Source organism: Tiliqua scincoides, chromosome 5 (assembly GCF_035046505.1).
Source record: "Tiliqua scincoides isolate rTilSci1 chromosome 5, rTilSci1.hap2, whole genome shotgun sequence".
In the NCBI taxonomy this organism is placed as follows: domain Eukaryota; kingdom Metazoa; phylum Chordata; class Lepidosauria; order Squamata; family Scincidae; genus Tiliqua; species Tiliqua scincoides.
Genome location: NC_089825.1, coordinates 105,149,864 through 105,172,704, shown reverse-complemented (window position 1 = coordinate 105,172,704; position 22,841 = coordinate 105,149,864). Strand labels below are relative to the sequence as shown.

General features: G+C 44.4%; 2 protein-coding genes across 2 annotated transcripts; both read left to right on the top strand.

Annotated features, from left to right (window-relative positions):
- Positions 1-5,558: 5,558 nt before the first annotated feature.
- On the top strand, positions 5,559-6,476 carry LOC136650996 (olfactory receptor 14C36-like). Its single transcript, XM_066627001.1, has one exon. The coding sequence runs from the start codon at positions 5,559-5,561 to the stop codon at positions 6,474-6,476; it is 918 nt and encodes a 305-aa protein (XP_066483098.1).
- Positions 6,477-16,597: 10,121 nt separating this feature from the next.
- LOC136652893 (olfactory receptor 14C36-like) lies at positions 16,598-22,316 on the top strand. The gene is made up of 2 exons (XM_066629819.1): positions 16,598-16,625; positions 21,340-22,316. The coding sequence occupies exons 1-2, from the start codon at positions 16,598-16,600 to the stop codon at positions 22,314-22,316; spliced, it is 1,005 nt and encodes a 334-aa protein (XP_066485916.1).
- Positions 22,317-22,841: the final 525 nt, after the last annotated feature.

The following is a 22,841-nucleotide window of genomic DNA, read 5'->3' as shown; positions in this document are numbered from 1 at the left end:
TATGGATAGAAAGACATTAGGGGAGTTGATAAAGTGGTTCTTATGGAGCAGAAGTGCTGACTTATTCACACCACCTGCAGAGGCAGACTTCCCATATCAGTACTTTAGCAAACTTTTTGCCAAAGTTAAGGTTTTTTATGTTTGTGTGTTTTCTTGACAGCCTCTTCTGCTTAATTGGGGTGGACTCCTGGGAGCAAATCTCCAAGAACGCATCAGAGATTTCAGTACATCTTGTCTCAGCATGGACCATGTGTCACTGCCAATGGAGATGGGAACACTGCCTAGTTAAGAAACACATAAGGGTGGAAATACCATGAAGTGGATGAACAAATATGCACAAAGTGATTTTTTATTTCCAATATGTTACGGATTGCCTGAAATTCTAGAAGTTGAGTCAAGGTGTTGTTGCTGTTTTAAGAATGGTTAGCATGATATCTGGACTGGATTTGGAGATATCTCTGAAGCAAAGGGGTAAGTCATTCATTCATTCATTCTCTCACTCAGGCTTTCTCTCACTGCATCCAATTTATTCAGGCAAATAACTGCTCAGACACAAGTAATCTTACGTGTATTAGGAGTGTCATGTTAGGAAGATGCTTAGAGCTGAGAAGGAGCTTGTCACTCTTCATATCTGGCATCTGCATTATGTTTTCAGGTGACTGATAAGCTTAGAACCAAATATACATGCTATAATGGTTGGGAATCAATGTAGATGGTGACACTGAATCCTGATTTCATCATTGTCCCCTTCCCTCTGCAGCCCCCTGTGCACCCCAATCTACTTCCAAGTACTGAACAGAGCATACTAAAAGACCCATATGGTATGTAGTATCTCTATACAACATATAGAAAAGAGGGGCTGCAGCAGGAAGGGTGGATCAACAGAAAGGGGAACCTCTTCTCCCATTTGCATAAGTGGAACTTCTCACATCACAAGGGTTAGTTAGTATGAAATCCTGCACTAATCAAAGTAAACTGGAAATATAGGGATTGATTACAGATTTAGCAAGTGGAAATTGTTTGTTTGCACAAGGCAGAATGGCAAATTGACATCAGAAATTTGGGAATTTTTTTTTGTTTTGATTTTTCCCTGAGGGTATAAATGGTCTGCTTAAAAAATAATATTGACAAGGAGAAGCAATAGATGTTATAGGGGTCAAGTTCTTCTGGCTTGGAAAGGGCAAAAATTAAAGTACTTTAATTTTTTTTATCCACATTTTTTTTCCTTCCTCAGCATGACAACCAGAGTATTAAAAGAACCCACTTGAATCATGCAGGGGATGGACAGAGTGGATAGAGAGACACTCTTTTTCTTCTCACATAACACCAGAACCAGGAGACATCCACGAAAGTTGAGTGTTGGGAGAGTTAGGACAGACAGAAGAAAATATTTCTTTACTCAGCATGTAATTAGTTGCTGGAACACTTTGCCACAGGAAGAAGTGATGGCATCTTGCCTGAATGCCTTTAACAGGGGATTGGACAAATTTCTGGAGGAAAAGTTCATTATGGGTTACAAGTCATAGTAGGCATGTGTAAGCTCTTGGTCTTAGAGTCAAGCTGCCTCTGATTGCCAGAAGCAGGGGAGGGCACCGGGACGCAGGTTGTGTCTGTTGTCTTGTGTGCTCCCTCAGTCATTTGGTGGGCCACTGTGAGCTACAGGAAGCTGGATTAGATGGGTACTTGGCCTGATCCACCGGGACTCTTCTTATGTTCTTATGATTCAATCTATTATAAATAGGTTTGTGTGGAATTACAAATCTTCTAGGATTCAATCTAAAGCCTCCAACTTCAAGCAGGTTCATGTGTCACCCCTGTCTCACCCCAGCTCCTAGCAAAATACATTTTTATAAAAAGAAAAAAGGTATTCCACTTAAAAAAAACAAAAAAAAACTTTCCATTGTTTGTGCACCCCCCAATGAACACTCAAGACAACAGACATGGGAGAAAGGGCCACTTTATTAGCAGTTATAATACAGAAGGGAGCGGCTGAGACCTGCAGTTGCTGTGGCAGCAAAGCCCCTGTGGTGCGGAGGCTGGACCACTGGAAGGCACCAGAATCACATCTGTCCCCCAGGCTGGTCGTGCATCCGACTCCAAGCCACGCCCCTTTCTCGGGCGGTGCAGCTCATCCAGGTCTATCCTGTAAGGGGAAGGCAGCCAGACCGCAGTCCATGCCACCTGGAGCCGCTGAGCCTCTGAGGCAGACCCTGCGGTCGTGGCCCAGGGTCCCATCTATGTCCTCGTGCCATTGGACCCCTGAGGACTGCAAGTGGGTTCTGCCCTACCTATGCTGCCTGAAGGTGCACCCCAAAGTCCAGTTCACTCCTTCTACCCTGCACCACCTGCCACAAGGAGGGGTCAGCCACAGCAGAGGCGTAGCTAGGTCATTTCACACCCAGGGCCAATAAATTTTTGTCACCCGATATTAATTAATTATATTGTTTCATTAATTAATTAATTATATTGTTTCATTAATTATATTGTTTCATTAATTACTTAATTAATTATATTGTTTCATTAATTAATTCACTTTTTATACTACCCTTCCTCTAAGCAGCTCAGGGTGGTGTGCATGGTTCCTCCCCTTATTTTGTCCTCACAACAACCCTGTGAAGTAGGTGAGACAGAGATAGTAATAGTCATGACATGGAATAAATAATAATAATGGCCAGAAAAATAAATGCAGTGAATATTTCCCCACAAGCAATGGATGAAATTCTGCATCAAATGGTATATAACCTGATGGTATTATTCCTAAAAGCCACAATTTCTAGAATTTTGGTCACTAGGGTGTCACCCCCCCCCCCGGATGTCTCATTGGCCTGTTTTGAGTTAAGGCAGTGGTTCTCAAACTTTAACACTGGGACCCACTTTTTAGAATGACAATCTGTCCAGGAACCACCGGAAGTGATGTCATGACTGTGATGTGATGACATGTGATGACTACATCATCAAGTAAAATAAAATAATTATAAATAATTAAATTAAAGAAAAACAGATAAATAAGGGGAAGCCAGCCCTGTTTCACCAAGTGAATTTTCTCTGTAGCCTTCCTGCAATAACACCGCCCCCCCCCCCACACACAAATAAAGCAGCAAGATTTTCAGCCCTCCCCAGTGCCCACCTTACCAACTCAAGCCTCTGGTTTATTCTTGGGGGGGCTGCCTTCTGGAACATTTGTTATTATTAACAGTATTTATATACCGCTTTTCAACTAAAAGTTCACAAAGCGGTTTACAGAGAAAAATCAAATAACTAAATTTGTTGAGCTCCACTTTTATTAGATGGGGACTTTCATGCAGCTAGCCTTGTATTCCCCTTTGCCTGACTTCAGTCTGCGCCACAGTCAGTCTCACGCCTTCTAACCTGCACCACCTGCTCTCATAAAGTGACCAATGTTAGTCAGTAGAGGAAAATCCCCTGACCCCTGACAGTCAGGGGTAGGTGAAAAAACTACCCTCCATCGGCTAATCCTGGCAGGCAGCAAAAAATTCCTACCTGGCCCCAAATGGCGACCAGTAGAACTCAGACTGCTCTAAGGGTGGGCGGGTGGGTGTCAGTACTGTGCCCACGTGCAAAGGAGGAAGAGGGCTGGGTGCTGGTTCCCCAAGAGCCCTCTGAGCCAGCCCAGCTCCAGCCCTCCTCCAATCCCCTCACAGGGGAGGGACTCTCGTGTTCCAGGTTCAGCCAAACAAACCCCAATCAACTGCTTGCATTGCTTGATTGGCATAAAATTGCAAAGTGTGGCAGAGAACAGGAAACATTATGAATGATAATAATCTGTAATTTATAGATAACTACGACATACAATATGTAATTATACTCTGTCTATGCATATATAACTAGAGGTGGGTGAAAATTGTTTTATTTTTTCACAGATTTTGGTGTTTTCCAAAGTTAGTAGTGCAGAAAGTGGTTCTATCTCTTTTTATTCCAAGGGCGCATTTTTATAAATTATAATTAGAAATTATAATCTAGTTATAATCTAGTTATAAATTATAATTGCTTTAAAAGTGTACTAGGTAGGTGATGTAGGGGGTATAGTGTCAGTAGATGCAGCCACATGTATGTAGAGGTGTTAGAGAATATGTAGTGGTATTAGAGAATGACTTTATTATTTTGCAAATTTTCATGTTTTTTTCCTTTTCTTTTTTTTTCCAAAAAAGAAGTGCAGAAAGCGATGTTATATGTTTTTATTTTGTTATCACCTAAAAAATCCACCTCAACATATATCTTTATGGATGAATATATGGTTTTTCATTCAGAAGGTCTCAGGTTTCATTCCTGCCTTTCCAGATTCTGCTGGAATGCCAATCACCCAATTACAGCAGGGTGATCGAGGTTTGTTTAGCCTGGCCTGGAACACAAGAGTCTCCTCCCCAGTGGGGGCATTGGAGAAGGGCTGGAGCTAGGCGGATGCAGAGGTGTTTTAAGGGTACAGCACCCAGCCCTCTTCCTCCTTTGGACGTGGGTGCTGTGTGGACACCCACCTGCCCACCCTTCTGGCAGTCTGAGTTTTACTGACCGCTGTTCGGGGCCAGGTAGGAATTTTTTGCTGCCTGCCAAAATTGGCAGATGGCAGGCAGTTTTTTCGCCTACCCCAGACAGTCAGGGGCAAGAGGTTTTCTCCCTTTCCAACTATCATTGGTCACTTTAAGAGGGCAGGTGGTGTGGGTTAGGAGGCATGAAAAGGACTTTGGCGTGCACCTTCAGGCAGCATAGGCAGGGCAGAACCCAACTGCAGTCCTCAGGGGCTCAGCAGCATGAGGACATAGATGGGGCCCTGGCCGGGACTGTGGGGTCCGCCTCAGAGGCTCAGCGGCTCGAGGCGGTACAGCCCGCAGTCCGGCTGCCTTCCCCTTAAGGGACAGACCTGGATGAGCCTCGCTGCCTAGGAATGGGGCATGGCTTGGAGTCGGGTGCATGGCAGCCCGGGGGCAGATGTGTTTCTGGTACCGCCCAGCGGTCCCGCCTCTGCACCATAAGGGGGCTTTGCTGCCTCTGCAACTGCAGGTCTCAGCCTCCGCTTCTGTTGTAACTGCTAATAAAGTGGCCCTTTCTCCCATATCTGTAGTCTCGAGTGTTCATTGGATGGTGGGCAAACAAAAAGTCCCCTGTCTGAAACCTTAGAGAACCTACATCATTCTGCATAGACATTGTTGATCTTGATTGGTCTATGTCAAATTTGTTTGTACCTGACAGGGTTCAAATGGAATGGAACCCCTGGTAGAATATCAGAAAAACCATGAAGATAATCTCTTCTTCCCTGTTTCACCTTCATGCAACCCTCAAATTTTTTGAATTCCAGTAAAATGTGCTTGGAAAAAAGATAGGTTCAAATAGAAAGCTACTCTGTTTGGCCCCCCTCAACGCAAGCAGGCTTCAGCACCACCAAGTCTTGTCCGCTTCCTTGACATCCCTTGATTAAGTGTGCAGGAATCTTTGTGCTCCAGGGGAAATTGTTTTTTGGACCAGTCATTTCAACATCCTTTTAATTTTTTTCTTTTCTTATTTCTCCCGTAGAACACATTGAACTTTAAAACTCAGTGAAAAAAATGTCCAACCAAACTTCTGTGGCAGAATTTTTACTCCTGGAATTCTCTGATGCCCGAGAACTACAGATGGCACACTTTGTGGTCTTCTTGGTTCTGTACTTGGCTGTGGTTGCAGGGAACCTTCTTATCATCTCTGCAATTGCTTTCGATCAACACCTTCACACCCCCATGTACTTCTTCCTGATGAACTTAGCGGTGACAGACCTGGGGTCTGTCTCTGTCACCATACCCAAATCAATGTCAAATTCCCTCATGAATACCAGGATAATTTCTTACTCGGGGTGCGTTACTCAAGCGTATTTATTTCTCGTCTTTGTGACTTCAGATTTCACGCTCCTCACCGTCATGGCACACGACCGCCATGTTGCCATCTGCAATCCGCTGCGGTATGAGATGGTGATGAACAAAGAAGCCTGCATTCAAATGGCAGCCAGTGCATGGCTTAGTGGTATCCTCTATGCAATGTTGCACACTGCTACCACCTTTGCCATGAAGTTCTGCTCCAATGTGGTTGACCAGTTTTTCTGTGAGGTCCCTCAGCTAGTAAAGATCTCCTGCTCTGATTTATACTTACTTGAAGATGTGCTCCTTGGTGTGAGCGTGGCCATTGCTTTTGGCTGTTTCCTCTTTATTGTCATAACATATGTAAAGATCTTCAGTGCCGTGCTGCAAATGCCCACATCGCAGGGAAGGCAAAAGGCTTTCTCAACGTGCCTTCCCCACCTCATAGTTTTCTCCACGTTTCTGTTCATGGGAGCACTGGTCTATCTGAGACCCATCCCACACACTTCATCTCACACCAATATGGTATTTGCTGTCATGTATTCTGTGGTTCCACCCATGATGAATCCAGTGATCTACAGCATGAGGAATAAGGACATTAAGGTTGCTATCTGCAAGCTTTTGGGCTTCAAGTAACTTTTTGAGAACATATTGGTGTATTGTGTTACTGGATGTGCTTTTTATGTATGCATTGGTGCTCAAATTAGTAACTAAAAGAGTGCAGAGTTGGCTTCAGAAGGCTTGGGATAGTTAAGTCCTCCCCAGCCATGACTTTCTTTTAAGCAGTAGCCAGGGAAACAAGGGATCTTTGGGGCTAAGTGTGAAGACCATCGTCAGAGAGAATCCATTCAAAGACAGGCAAGGGGGCATCTTCAAAGTCACAAGATATCTCTTAAATGAACATGTAATGGCAAAGATACAGATTTAGGGCGCAATCCTAACCCCTTATGTCAGTGCTTTCCAGCACTGACATAAGGGCAATGCAGCTCTGAGGTAAGGGAACAAACATTCCCATACTCTGAGGGGGCCTCTATGAGTGACACCCAACTGCAGGATGCAGCACATGTCCCATTGGCACCGCTATGCCAGGGCTGGAAAGCACTGATATAAGGGGTTAGGATTGTGCCCTTAATAAAATAGTTGGGCAGCCCAGTTCTAACCTGCCCTGGAGCAAGCAGGCCAGGAGGCCTGCCCCGCATCCAGAGCAGGGTTGGGCCAGCTGCAGCTCAGTCCGAGGCAAGGGGAATTATTTTCTCTTACCCTGGGTAACACCACAGCAGCCCCAATGGGGCTACTCAGATCTGTGCCAGCGAAAGAGGATGCACAGATTCAAGAAGCCTGGAGCTGCTCCAGACTACCGGGGACCAGGGATAGAATCCAGCACAAGTGCCAGATCCTGGCCCCATCTCCCTCTCACCCACAACCCGCCCACAGGCCAGCCCGCCCTCCCCCACCCCAAAATGCCTCTTTCCTGCCCCTCTCCCTTCCATCCCCCCGACCTCTGCACCATCCTGACTTGGCCAGTGCAGCCTTATTGGTTTGCTGGTGCTTTGGCCCGCATGTCAGTCTCAAGAAGCCAACGCATGTTCATGCACCAATTTCCCTCTTCAAGCAATGGTGCAAAAGTGCTTTGCAGCACTTTTGCAACATCACTGGGCTGGCGCAAGGGGCAGCACAAGTTTGGAATTGCACCCTAAAAACCCTTACAGTCAGGGGTATCAAACTCATTTCAAACTCATTTCAACCTCGGGGCCACATTGGATTCATGGCACCTGCTGAGGGCTGGTGTTGTACATCATAGGACACAAAGCAGAGGTGCCCTTGCGCCAGCCCAGGAGGGTTGCAAATGTGCCATAAAGCATGTTTGCGCCTCCTCAGGAGCAAGCCGCACCAGTGCACAGAGGTGCGCTGGCACACGGAGGCTGAATCCAGCCTTCATGGTGGCTTACTTGGCGAGCCTTGTGTCGGCCCAGCTGGGGTGGGGTGGAGGACGGGCGGTGGGCATCCCCGGGGGCGGGTGGATGGGGAGCGGGAGGCAGGGCTTGGAGCCGGAAGTTATGCTGGATCCCAGCCCCCATTCCTGGGAAGTTTGGAGTAGCTTGAAGCTGCTCTGCTCTCCTCGGACTTGCGCCACCTCTGAAGATGGTGCAAGTCCAAGAAGACCCATAGGAGCCAGGGTGCCTTTCCGGGAGGTAAGGGGAAATGTTTCCCTTTACTCCTGGCTGAGCCTCTTGGCTTGCCTGTTCCAGCACAGGGTGGGATTGCACCCATATTTCTATAACAACAGAGACAATGACTAGTAGAGTAGGTAATCGCTATTCACAGCCATTGTAAATTATTACAGCTATATGAACCTAAACCTGTATGGCTGCTACTCGCAACTAAGCAATTTTGAAACAATAGAAATAAATAAAAATGCATCACGTTTGTACCATGATGTGTGTGCTGTTTATTTATGTTTTCACTTGCCTAGCAATAAAATACTCCCACATCAACAACACTGAATTTACCCTTCAGTACAGAATCACACTTTATATCAACTGCCTATTAATTCCTGCATATCAACAACTGAAGTTCGTCTGGCACCTCATTCACCTGGGCAGAAAATGGGTTGGGAAGGGCCCTCAGTATCCCCGAAGGATCTGTTCCAGGATCCCCAGCGGATATCAATTTCCACGGATAATCAGTTGGGGGGGGGGGTTGCCAGCAAACCAGAAGTGTCTGTCAGAAGCTTCTGGGAGGCCATGTGCAACATCTAAAAATCACGGTCATTTTTTTGCTGACAAACTGAAAGTGCCTCTCAGAAGCATTTGGGGTGTCCTGTGAGGCCAGTGGTGGACCTCCCCTAGAGGTGCCCTGGGGCAAAGCACCATGAAGCCACCCCCTCCCCACATGAAGTCACCCCCCCACTCATCTGGGCCACTATGGAGCCTTGCGTGGCTCCAGGACCAACAGGAGAAGCCTTCGGAGGCTTCCCCGTGGTCTTAGACTGTGCTTCCAGATTTCCAGAAGCAGTTTCCAACCACGTCAGGAGCCTCATTAAGGCTTCCGGCGCGATCCTGGAGATGCACAAGTTTTGCGCCTGGGCATTTGCCCCATTCTTCTAATGGGAGGTTTGCTGCTGTGTGAGGCCCTCCCACTGTGGGGTCAGCAGCACCTGCTGAGACTGAAATCCACGGATGCCAAACGCATGGATCAGGAGGGATCACTATACTCAAAACATTTTTCCAGCTAGGATAAAAGGAGATTGAAAAAGGTTGATTTTCTATGGGAAGCCACAGAAGGAGAAAGGGTTGAGTTGATGAGTGTTTGATCTTAAGACTGTATGATTTTTATTGTGATCTTATCACTGTTTTATTTGTGTTGCTTGATTGTATAAATTTTTTATTTTTAAAACTCTTCTGAAGTTAATTAGTTTCTCACCTTTGGCCCAAGTTTAGCATGGAAAGCTCATTCATATTTAAATAAATAAATATGCCAGTCTCACTTTATGTTACTCTCTTCCTCCATGTGGGCTACCCCAACAAGTTGCAGCCTACACATAACATGCAAATTCACCCTTACTCTGCATCTTCTAACATAATGGGGAACAAAGAAGGAGAGATCAATATCCACAACAACAGATAAATACCCACCAACAGTAAAATATGAGCTGAGGCAACTACATCGGTGGCACACACATTGAGCATAAAGATATACCTGTATATAGAGATAATATAATACCTAAACATTGAAAAACATTTTACATTGTTTTTCAATGAAAAACATTTTTCATTGAAAACCAATTACATTGGTTTTCAATGAAAAACATTGAAAAAACATTTACTCCTGCTAATTGGGTAAGAGGCACTTTTTCAAGTGGGTGCTCCTTTTTTTAGCAGGGGGAGAGTAACTGGCCCACCTCACCCCAACACTATCTGTTCTAGTGGCTGTCTGCTGGTATTCATTTGCATCTTTTAGATTGTGAGCCCTTTTGGGACAGGGAGCCATTTAGTTATTTGATTTTTATCTGTAAACCGCTTTGAGAACTTTTAGTTGAAAAGCGGTATATAAATACTGTTAATAATAATAATAATAATAATAATAATAATAATAATAATAATAATAATAATAATAATAGATAGGGGTTCATCCATTGTACGTATATGCTATTTCTCTATCGCTGAAGCTTTACCAGCTTCCCCCTGGAATACTTTAAGTAAGTTACGAACTTCTTCTTTTTCTATCTTCCTTTTCTGCTTATATTTATTTATTTATATTTATACAGGTATTTATATACTGCCTTTCTTTGGTCGTCAGATTTCTCCTCAGACTTTAATCCAAGGCGGTTTACATAGGCAGGCTGTTCTAAACCCCCATAGGATTTTTACAACTGAATAGTTCTAGTCTTTCATAGAACTCCTCGTTCCAGCTGGATTCCTTCCCGGTCTGGCCTCTCTCTGGCCCTTCGCCTCCCATGCTCCACTTGACGGCAACTCCTCTCTGCCACCTAGGGTCAGCTCATCAGTATATCAGCGTGTCATCAGTTCTGGGGTACTTCCGGTTGTTTCGAACTGGCAGCCTCAGATCTTCAGGCATACAAGGCGGCAGCTCTACCAACTGAGCCAGACCTTAGATGTGTTGGTCTCCTGAGTGTAATTCTCCAAGAACATGAATCAGTTATAAATGGGTTTCCAGTCACAGCCTTTAACTGCTGGTGGAGGCTGACACAATGGATGATTTCAAAGGGAAAGGGTATAAGGATTTGTACATACTTGCTAAGTAATAAGATGCTGTTTGATTTCTTATTTCATATTTTTATTTTTTAAGTGGGATGATATGTCCAGAAAACAGTAGTATTACCTTAAAATATGTGACCTAATGAAACACATGGAAGAGGTGGAAAGAGAAAATGTATTTGAGGAGGAAGATATGTATGAAAAAAATCAGTAAGTTATATATCCTTCCTTCCTTCCTTCCTTCCTTCCTTCCTTCCTTCCTTCCTTCCTTCCTTCCTTCCTTCCTTCCTTCCTTCCTTCTGTCCTACTCCCTGCTGGACCTGTGCTTTAATTACTACAGAATGTTGATGCTTAGCTCTTCGGTACAAAGGATTGTTGTCCAGTTTTGCGACACATGATTTTGGAAAGATATTGATTTTTTTTTTCCACTTGCTTCTGATTATGTCTATGGATCCTACAATGTATGAATGCTTAATCCATGGAAGGACTTTCAGGATATTTAGTAGATAGTCTGCTGCACATTTTTCTCACAAGTACTGAAAAATTTTAATATGCCCCCCCCCCCTCAACTGGGGCACTGTATTGAGAAAGTTAGTGATTCAGCATATACCATAGGATGACGGTAATAATCATTAGAATAAAAATGGCATGACTTATAGTATTGGAAATAAAAATACTGAAGTCATGTCAGTTTGTGAAACCATGGTACGGCACTGCAGCTTTATTCACAAGTCTGCCAATAGTTAAATCATGCTAGCATCTGAATGACGAGCATTGCAGCTTCATTTATCTCACTTTTGAGCTTAATTTCAATGTGTGTCTTTCCGTTTCGTTCCGCAGCCATCACGCTTCTGAGAAATGAGCAGCCCACTGCCAAGCGTTCCACCATGTCGGACTTTTTCTTATGGAATTCTCAGATATTTGGGAACTGCAGATTCTCCACACCATTCTGTTCCTGGTATTGTACCTGGCAATTGTCACGGGGAACCTTCTCATCATCTCCGCTGTAGCTTTTGACCACCGTCTACACACCCCCATGTACTTCTTCCTGATGAACCTGGCCGTTCTTGATGTGGGTTCCGTATCATTCATAATCCCCAAAGCCACAGCCAATTCATTCATGAATACCAGACACATTTCATATTCTGGGTGCGTTGCTCAAGCCCTCTTGTTTGTTTTCTTTATATCATCTGATTTCTTCATCACAGTCATGGCCTACGATCGGTGTGTTGCTATTTGCAATCCATTAAGATATGAGCTGGTGATGAACAAACAAGCCTGCCTTGAAATGGTTGTGGGTGTGTGGCTTGGTAGTTTTCTGTGTGGAGTGTTACCTACTGGTAGTACTTTTTCAATTTCTTTTTGTTCCAGTGCTGTCAACCAGTTTTTTTGTGAACACCACAGTTACTAAAGCTCTCCTGCTTGGATGTATATCTGATTGAAACTGGGGTAGATGCATTTGTGGCTCTTCTTGGATTATGCTGCTTTATTTTTGTCATTGTAACCTATGTACAGATATTTATGGTAGAATGCCTTCAGTGCAAGGAAGGAGAAAAGCCTTTTCAACTTGCCTTCCCCATATCATTATCTTTTCCACATTAGTAGTCACTGGAGGCATTACCTATCTCAGGCCCACCTCTGCTGCTCCAACCCATCTTGGTTTGGCATTTACCATCATCTACTCCATGGTTCCACCCAGTGCTTTATATATATATATATATATATATATATATATATATATATAAAAGGTGCAGGAACTCAAAACTTGTTAATCTTTTATTTTATTTATTTATTTATTTATTTTAAAACCATTTTTATTGGAGAAATAAGTAATAAGATACAACTAGACAACATGTGATTAACACGTACAAAGAGGATAACAAAAAGGCATTCAACACTATTGAATACAGATATATTAAAAATAAAATATTGAAATGAATGGGGACCTACCTGAAATTGGCTCATGACCCACCTAGTGGGTCCCGACCCTTAGTTGGCAACCTTCAGTCTCGAAAGACTATGGTATTGCGCTCTGAATGGTGGTTCTGGCACAGCGTCTAGTGGGTCCCGACCCACAGTTTGAGAAACACTGTTCTAATGTAAAATGCACTAAAATACACTGTGCCTACTGTTATCAAGTTAACCACTCTTTGCTATTGGCACAAAATAGTTCAGGACGATCTTTAATCTATATCAAAGACTTGCAAAACTGAGGGTCAGAAAAACATTTTATCAAAATTTATGGTGGTTTTTTTTATGAATTTGGGTTGCTGATTCCAAAAATGGCCATAGCATAGGCTTCCTCATCAGGAACCTCCTTGAACCATTCACTAACGAGACTATGCCCTATTTCCAAAACTAGAAATGATAGGGGAAAACTGATGCCATTTTTGGAATCAGCACCCCAGTGGTGTCACTAGGATTTGCGTCACCCAGTGTGGGAGGCCTGTGCATCACCCCATGCAGTGGGCAGGGCAACGCCCCAAGTGGTGGGCGCGGTGATGTGCCATCACCCTGCCCCCACTGGTTTATTGGCTGTACCGTTTGTTAGAACACAGATATTTCAGTGTGGTTTGTTTCACTGCATTCTGCATGAAATTATGCATAGATTGATATAAAACATGATGGTATTGTTCCTCCAAATTCTTATTTAATGATTTTGAAAACTTATAGAGTTGCACACACACACACACACACACACACACACACACACACACACACACCCCTGTGTCAACTTACTGACAACTTATGGCAGCAGTTCTCAAACTTTTAGCACCTTGTTTTGCCAGATTCCAAGGCCAAGCTCTGCCTGGAGAATTATACCCAATTTAAGCAAATTAGCTCCCCTTCTTTTCCCCAACAAATTACCCTGGTTCTGCCCTGCAGTCCTGCTGGACCCCACCTCCAGGGTAGCTCAGCTGTTCAACCTGCAGAGGTTTCTCCTGCTAGCAGCCTCCCGCCACTACAGCAGACCCTTGGTCCTCAGCAGGTCTTGGGCACAGCAGCCACACACCAAACTCCAGTGTCTCCAGCAGTCTCCAAAGTCCATTCACCAGTCAGTCCACCAACAGTCCATTAGCCATCAATTCCTTAGTCCATCAATCCAGTTTCCTTTCTTAAGCTTTCATCCTTCTGATACCCACACCCAACTCCCCCTTCATCAGGTGCTTTTATGCCTGAGGGCCCTATGGCCTTCAAGCGGCTGCAGCTGTGCAGCACACTCTGCTGGATGCCCAGGCCTTACCCTTAAAGGGGCTACTGCTGACACCACAGCCTACCTCCTTTCCAGATCTACCGAGAATCCAATACACACCGGGACCCACTTTTTAGAATGACAATCTGTCCAGGACCCACTGGAAGTGATGTCATGGCCAGAAGTGACATCATCAAGCAAATTAAAATAAATAATTAAATTAAAAGAAATAATTAAATAAGGGGGAGCCAGTCCTGTTCCACCAAGTGAATCTACTCTGAAGTAAGTCCCATAGTGGTCAATGGAGCTTACTCTGTAGCCTGCCTGCAATAACCCCCCCCCCCCCAAAAAAAAAAAAAGAATCAGTGAGATTTCCAGCCCTCCTCAGTGCCTGGTTTAAAGTTCTTCTATTTCAAGCACATCAAGATGAAGACCCACCTGGCTTTACAAGTGCAAAATAGAAAACTTTCCCCTTACTACCTGAAGCCTCTTTTTTGTCCTTTTTAGTGGGGGTGGCGGGTGGGAACAGGCTGCCTTCTGAAGTATCTCCAGCTCCATGGGATTGGGACCATTCTGGTGTCCTCACATTCCCCTTTGCCTGGCCTGACCAACAGCCAAAGCACGTCTGCCTACTCACGAGTTAAGGCGACCTGACGCTGCTTGCTTTCCATAGGGCTCAATAGATTGCAGCTGGGAGGGAGGCAGGGACCTCCTTCTCCTTTTTGTGTTTTTGGGGGGCTGCATTCATTGGATCAGGACCATTCTGACATCCTTGGAGTCCTCTCAGCTGCCCTTTCCGATGGACTACTAGTGAGTAAACGCGGCCACGTGGCTTCATTTCTGGCTCAGGCTCAGACTCGCAGCTGGGAGGGATGGGACATTCTCTGATGTTTTTGGGAGGCTGCATTCATTGGATTGGGGCCATTCTGGTGTCGTTGGATTCCTCTCAGCCTGCCCTTTCCGATGGACTATGGCAAGTATGCCTACTCACGAGTAAACGTGCGCTACGGCTCACTTTCACTTTCCATAGGGCTCCACGCATTTTTTCCTGCCGGGACTGCATAAAAAAGGTGCAGGAATGCCGTTCCGGTGCGTTCTATTACAAAAAAAGCCCTGGTTCCACCCCTGCTGAATCCAGTGATTTACAGCATGAGAAACAAAGAGATCAAAGTTGCCTTGTCAAAACTGTTGGGAATGAGGAATGCATGTAAGGAACAGAATCTTTCATTTTTTTTTTTCTGCTGATGTGGACTCTCAACTTGTTTAATTGCAAATTTGGGAGACTCATTGAAATCTGTGATCTGAATCAATTGTTATGAATTTTAATGTTGGTGTGTGTGTTACAAAATAATCCCACCATTCTCAAAATGTTTCAATATGACTGCTTAAATTAAGTTTAATGGCTTCATGGTGCAATTCTTTCCCTCAGGTTTTAATAGGATTTGGCTTCTATTTTCTTGTTCAAATTCAACAGGATGTTGGAATTCTCTTCATCTTGTTTTTCCAGATTCATAGATATTAGAACATAAGAACAGCCCCATTGGAGCAGCCCCATTGGAGAAGCCCATCTAGTCCAGCTTCCTGTATCTCACCGTGGCCCAACAGATGCCTCTCGGAGCACATAAGACAACAAGAGACCTGCATTCTGGTGCCCGCCCTTGCTTTCGACATTCTGAGGTAGCCTACTTCTAAAATCAGCAGGTTGAACATACACATCATGGCTTGTAACGCATGACGGACTTTTTCTCCAGAAATTTGTCCAATCCTCCTTTAAAGTCATTAGGGTCAGATGGCATCACCACATACTGTGGCAAGGAGTTCCACAGACCAACCACATGCTGAGTCAATTTCCTCTTGAATGCCTTTCTTATTCTGGATCTATTATTTACATCTTACTTCTTGACAGTATCTAATTTATTCCTTCTTATAGCCATGACTGGTGCACTGCTGTTTGTTATGTGTTGCAGTATGAGAAGGTGATGAAAAGGCAGAACTGCACTGCAAAATTTGGGTAGTACTTAGAGTACTGGTTCTTTCTCTGCAGTGCTGCAGAGACATTGCATGTTTGAGATTCCTTTCTGCATTAGTGAAGTCTATCTATGCTTTTGCAGTACGCCACAGTTACATGCTCTCCTGTTTGTCCTTAAATGTAGTAGAGACTTGAGCTGTTGTTCTGTTGTGTCACTTGGGTAACCTGCTTTATGATTGCAATGGGCAGCCAATCTTAATGTAATGCCTTGTGCTGGTGCAGGCCCTCTCTGCTGCCTCCCAAGTGTTGCAAAACATACCATTTTGCTGGTGCAGAACCAAGATTAAGGGAGAGGGACCAGGGAAAGGATTGGCATTAGGAACCTGGTTCATGCTGGTGCCACCAGGATCTGCCCCTTCTCTCCCCCATTTTGCTTCTCACTTACCCCTCCCTGCCCATACACTCCCCCAGGCTGTCCAGGCTGGAAAAACCACATCAAAAATGGACAGAATGGAAGTCTTTGATGGAGGAAGAGACTACCAAAACACATAGCATGGACTCACTCAATGGGAAATGAATGCTCCATAAGACGGGTAGTAATAGGACTTTGGGGAAAGAATACAAAGATATTTCTGGGTGAATAACAGTATCTGGAATATTTTCTTAATGTGCAACCAGGAGTTTCCTGGGCTTGGTTGAGTTAAGGCGTGTCCTTCTTGGAGGCCACAAAGGCTTAGGACCCAATCCTATCCCTTGAGAACAACAGCAGACATTGCCTTCTGCTGTTGTAATCAGCAGGGGTCACCACCATGCTGCCCCCAAGTCCACAGGAACTGGCAGCTTCTGCTTCCACTGCTGTGGCTCCCTGTGCATGACAATGGCCCACTTGGGTTGCAACAGAGAAGGTAAGTTGGCAGTGAAGGTGGGCTGTGGGCTAGGAAGAGGAGGGTCAGGAGGGGGAGTGCAGGGGCTGGAGAGGGAGTGCATCCTGGTGGGAGCAACTTACACCAAGATCCTCTCTTTTATTTTCAAGCCTGCTCCATTGCTTTCTCTCCTCAGATGTACTCCATCTACATAGCTGGCGTGGGTCTCAGAGGACCCATAGTCAGCCGGAAGGCCTTCAAGGAAGCAAGTTTAAATATATATATTTATATGCACTCCCTGCCCTGAAATATAATATATATCTGCCCAGACTTTCCTTGGACTTATACCAGCAAAAGAGCTGGCATAGGTTCGAGAACCATCAACCGCCAGGTGGCCTATGGAGAGGTAAGTGAAAAGTGGTTTTACTTAACTCTCTCAGGCCGTCTGGTTCACCAACCACCACCACCATTGCATGCAGCACAAGCTCTGGCAGCACAGCTGCACCATGTACAATGGTGGGGGGGAGAGAACTGGGCCCTTAATGTCTTTTGAGCATGTGAGGAATTCAAAGCAGGGGAAAATCACTATAAATAAGTGGAAAGGGATGTGGCGTGACTGTTGTTATACAGCACATTATATGAAATTGAAGGGTAGAAAAATACTCTAGCCTAGTGATTTTCAACCTTTTCCACCTCATGGCACACTGACAAGGTGCTCAAATTGTTAAGGCACATCCTCAGTATTTTGACAGTTGACAAAGCACATCATGCTGCTGGTGGGGGAGTCGCTATCCCCAACGGGCCTACAAAGAAATGACTGTCCCCTAAGCCCCCACAGCACACCTGCAGACCATTCACAGCAAACCAATGCGCCACGGCATACTAAAAATTGCTGCTCTAGCCACTCATAAAAAAGGGTAGCAAACTAGGACAGGGCTGCTGCAGCTGACCTGTGAGCTACAAGTGCTGGTGCTGCACCTGGACAGGACACAGATTCGGGAGCGCACAGCAGAGCAGACACGGTCATTACACCTGGCCCCAGAACGCCTACCAGCTCCTGCAGCCAGACTTCTAATGCGTCGTGAGATGAATGTCCCACAATTGTCCCAGGATTCAGAGGTGGTGTAGTCCCTGGCAGAGGCAAACAGCACATGCATGAAATGGAGCTCTGCAGGCCTCCAGCAACCTCAACATGCTCACCAGCGCTTGTTGGTTATACTGGGGCAGAGGAACTTGGTTGGGGAACCTGGCTGGTCCCTGGCTATGTGGATGCATCACATTCTGGAGGGCTTGATGGATGAGAGGAAGCCCCAGCTCCTTCCCCACCAGTTTCAGCAGGTCCTGGTTCCACCATTGTGCCTGTGGAATGCGGGGTATGGTCAGGTCTGGTTAAGGTGCAGCTCCACCCATTCCAGCCAGTACTAAGGGATCTCCCACACACCTCTGAGTGTATCCAGGCATTTGCCTTGAATTAGGTCCTGATGGAGAAATGCCCAAAGGGTTGCCTCTCCCTCCCATTGTATATCTATTACCCACATCATGGCCTTCCAGCTCAGGAGCACCTCTGACTTCTCTGGAATTCATTTAAATTTATTGGCTCTCATCCAGCTCCCAATGGCTTCTAGGCAGTGACCCAGAACTGTGATGCAGGCCAACCTGAGTGCTGCCTTCACTGCCCTTGCCCTGGCATCACCCATAATGTAAATGGCCTTATCCCTGCTCTTCCATTGTGCCCCAAACACTCCACTATCCCCCATAAATAAGTATTAATACTTAATACTTATAGTCTCCCTGCAGAGAGGCATGGGTAGCAACAGATACCATCTGCACATTTGTGCCAGTCCCTGAAGGAAAATGTGCAGGATGGTATCTTTGCTTCATACCCGTGATTAGTGGACTGGTAGGCAAGGTGAGACAAGGCGAGGGCATGTTGATTAACAGAGAAGTGGGGAGGGGAGTGTGAGGGTAAGACTTTTCTTGTGCTGTAGTGTATGGGCCTCCAAACTCCAGTTCATAAGCTGGATCCAGTGCACCAGCAAATGATCTCAGATGCAATAGTGGCAAAGCCTTATCCTTCTGCACTGCAGCCTCTTATGTTCACAGCCAATCTTTGCAGAGAGTTGTGCTGGGGAGCCACCCCCTTCCCCAGAAATTGGGGTACAGAGTCTTCTGGGATGATGTGTGGTGGAAGTAGCTGCTCCACGTGACTCTCTTCAAAGATTGACTGCGGAGGTGGGAAGCTTCTCCTCCACCATGCCTGAGATCATTATCCTGGTGCACTGAGGGCTGGAGTTTGGAGGCTCCTTCTCTAGGGGCAGGGACCCAGAGCCACCATCAAGTGTTTGGAAACATGTCACACATCTGGTGTCCAAAACAAAAGGAATAAAGTTGTCGTCTAACATCCACCACAAGAGAAGCAAGATCTTATTCATCAGGGCTCTGAGAGCTTTGCAATACTTGATGGAAAAGGGACACGTACGAACAGCCACTTTTTTCCCCCTTGGTTTTATCTTCTACTTAGTTGTGATAGACTGCTGGGAGCAATCCCCCAGGAATCCAACTCACCTCTCTGTTAAAGTTCCCAGGAACAGCCTCTATGAGCCACAGTAGCATGGCACAGTGTGTGACTTTGAAAAAATCAAAAGGAGAGAAGAACAATTTGTACACATTTGCCAAGGCACAAACGGCTGTTTCATTTCTTGTTTTGTAAGTTGCCTAAATGCCTATAAAACATGAATGGCATTGCATTATAAAGCATGTAAACTAAGCATGCAAACTAAATACATGGAAGTGATTGGAGGAGAATGTGCATTGGGATCAGAAGAGATCTATGAAGAAAATGGGTATGTGATCTGGTCTTCTTTCCTTTCAACTGCATGTGTAGTATTTCAATTGGTTTCCCCATAGCAGTAACTGCTCACACACATCATGTCTACTCATATGGTCAACATATCATATCAGAGGGGGAGATCTGAGTAAGAGGGCAGCTTCTTCTCCATGAGACTTTTTTTTTTCCTCATCATGAAGGAGGGACTTTGATTTTCCATTACCCTCTCCTCTTGTATTTCACTGCTCATGCCATTTACTTCAACCGAAAGGCAGGCTGTTAGAATGCCTGAACTGAATCTTAATACACCAGGGCTGCAATCCTATACACACCTACCTAGAAGTAAATCCCATTGAACTCATGTGACTTCTAAGTAGACGTGTGCAGGATTGCACTGTATTTATTTTATTACGTGTTTTATTTTATCTGTCTGTCTGAGTGCATATCTGTGAACATAGACACGGGAGGGAGGCACACACCAGATAAAGAAATTCTTGATGCAATCAGCTGCCTTTGGGAAAAAAATAAGATTATTTTATGGCTGTAAAGGCTGAGAATTCTCTAACCTTTTGCAGCAGAAACTGCAATTTTCCTGTTCACTCAGCTGACCATCTTTTCCACGAACTGTTACCTACAACCAGTGCTTTTTTTGTAAAAAAAAAAAAAAAAAAAAAAAAAAAAAGTGCAGGAGCTCACAACCTGTTAATCTTTTATTTATTTATTTTTAAACCATTTTTATTGGAGAAATAAAATATTTTTTATGTGCTTCCCCCCTAAAGATGAACTTACTTCTGAGTTGACATGCATAGGATTGGGCTGTCAATCTCCACATCCCCTTCCCCCAGCTGCTTTTTCTACACATGGAGAAAAATACTGTACAGGTGCACTTGTAGCATGTAGTATGTAGTGTGGCACTACTTTGAGGAGAGGAAGCAGTGAATGGATTCCAGAAAATGGCTTACATGACTGCCACTCAACTGCAGGATGCAGCACATGCCCCACTGGCACAGCTTTGCCAGTGCTGGAAAGTTGATTAGGATTGAACCCATAGTCATTGACAAGAGAAGTAGCAAATATAAGTTCCTTAATTTTCAGTTTTAGCTATATTGAATGTTTCTTGTGAATTACTCCAATGTCTATCAAAATCAAAGCAACAAAATGCAGACTGAGACAGCAGGAGTTCTCTCAATGAAATTATGGTCCCGCTTTTTCTGTAGTCCTCAGTCTATCAAAATCAAAGCAATAAAATGCAGACTGAGACAGCAGGAGTTCTCTCAATGAAATTATGGTTAGAATTAGATTTTGATAGACATTGGAGTAATTCACAAGAAACATTCCAATATAGCTAAAACTGAAAATTAAGGAACTTACATTTGCTACTTCTCTTGTCAATGACTATGGGTTCAATCCTAATCAACTTTCCAGCACTGGCAAAGCTGCGCCAGTGGGGCATGTGCTGCATCCTGCAGTTGAGTGGCAGTCATGGAGGCCTCCTCAAGATAAGGCAATGTTTGTTCCCTTACCTTGGAGTTGCATTGCCTTTATGTCAGTGCTGGAAAGTGGGTTAGAATTGTGGCCTATGTCTATGAACTCTACAATCTCTGCATGCTTCATGGTTGGAACAGTAATATTTTAAGGGTTTTGTTTTGTTTTTTAATTATTTCAGGTGCTCCTGTTTTTCTTTTTCTTCAAAGTGTTGAGATCAATCTGTCACTCACTCCTAAAAGGGGGTCAATGGAGTCAGAGAGTTTTTGTAAATGCTCCAAGGCACTCAGCATTGAGATAGCAATACTCACAGGGATATAAGGAATAATAATGACAATAATAATACTGAGACCATTTTAGAAATGAAATTCCAAGCACTGTGGCTTCACTCATCACAGTGAAGTGCTATCATTTTTATTGGTGCCCTTTGCTTCCCTTCTACAGACAGCAACCATCTGAGAAAAGAGCGATTCATCACTAACCATTCCACTATTTCAGAGTTTCTGCTCCTGGAATTCTCAGGTGTTTGGGACCTGCAGATTCTCTGTGTCATTCTGTTCCTGATATTGTACCTGGCAATTGTCACGGGGAACCTTCTCATTATCTCCGCAGTAGCGTTTGACCATCGCCTGCACACCCCCATGTACTTCTTCCTGATGAACCTGGCCATTCTTGATGTGGGGTCAGTATCAGTCATAATCCCCAAAGCCATGGTTAATTCTTTCATGAATACCAGGAACATTTCTTATTCTGGGTGTGTTGCTCAAGCCTTCTTGTTTATTTTCTTCTTATCATCTGATTTTTTCCTCCTCACTATCATGGCATACGATCGGTATGTTGCCATTTGCAATCCGTTAAGATACGAGGTGGTGATGAACAGACAAACCTGCCTTGAAATGATGGCAGGTGTATGGATCAGCAGTCTTCTCTATGGAGTGTTACACACAAGTAGCACTTTTGCAACTCCTTTCTGCTCCAATGTTGTCAATCAGTTTTTCTGTGAAATCCCACAATTACTAAAGCTTGCTTGCTCTGACTTGTACCTAATTGAAATGGTAGTGCTTGCATTAGGGGTTTCTCTGGGGTTAAGCTGCTTTATTTTTATTGTTGAAACCTATGTGCGAATCTTTGCTGTTGTCCTCCGTATCCCTTCTGTGCAAGGAAGGAGAAAAGCCTTCTCAACTTGCATTCCCCACCTCATTATCTTCTCCGTGTTTTTAGTTACTGGAAGTTTTGCCTACCTCAAACCTACCTCTACTTCTCCCTCACATCTGGATTTGGCATTTACCATAATATATTCCATGCTTCCACCCTTGATGAATCCCGTGATCTACAGCATGAGGAACCAGGAGATCAGAGTTGCCTTGTCAAAATTTTTGGGTGTTAGGAATTCATCTCAAAGAAGAATAATTCATTTTTGACTGTAAATGTGGGTTATAAAAAATATTTGATTACAAACTCATGGAAGTGAATAGTTGTGACTTGCTCGTACTTTACTTGTCAGAAAATTACCCCATCATTCTGGAAATATGTCAGCTGTATTGCATAAATGACTTGCTATGGGTTGTTTGGGTTGTTCTTTGATTTTGCCAGAACTTGGCTTATCCAAATTCAACAAGTTGAGAGGTCTGTTTCAGTTATCGTTGCCACATTCATGGTCAGCTCCTCCATGAATACCAGTCACATTTATCATTCTGGGTGCTTTCATCCAAACCTGTCAATCATGTTTATTTTTAGATCATTACTTTTAGGTCAAGTATCATCTTTGCAGGAGGAAGGCAAAAGGCATTCACCTCACTCTCTTCTTCACACTTATGTTTGCTTTATATTGTCTTCTTCGGGCCAGCTTGCAATGCATGTCATATCTGGATGTGACATTTAGGGCACAATCCAAACCAACATCCCAGCACTGACCTAACCGCAATGCAGCCCCAAGGTAAGGTAAC

What these genes read in the sequence shown, in the direction of transcription:
- LOC136650996 (XM_066627001.1), top strand. Translation starts at nt 5,559, where the DNA reads ATGTCCAACCAAACTTCTGTGGCAGAATTTTTACTCCTGGAATTCTCT.
- LOC136652893 (XM_066629819.1), top strand. Translation starts at nt 16,598, where the DNA reads ATGGCCCACTTGGGTTGCAACAGAGAAG. An exon ending in CTTGGGTTGCAACAGAGAAG is followed by an intron (nt 16,626 to 21,339) that starts GTAAGTTGGCAG and finishes TCCCTTCTACAG; the next exon opens with ACAGCAACCATCTGAGAAAA.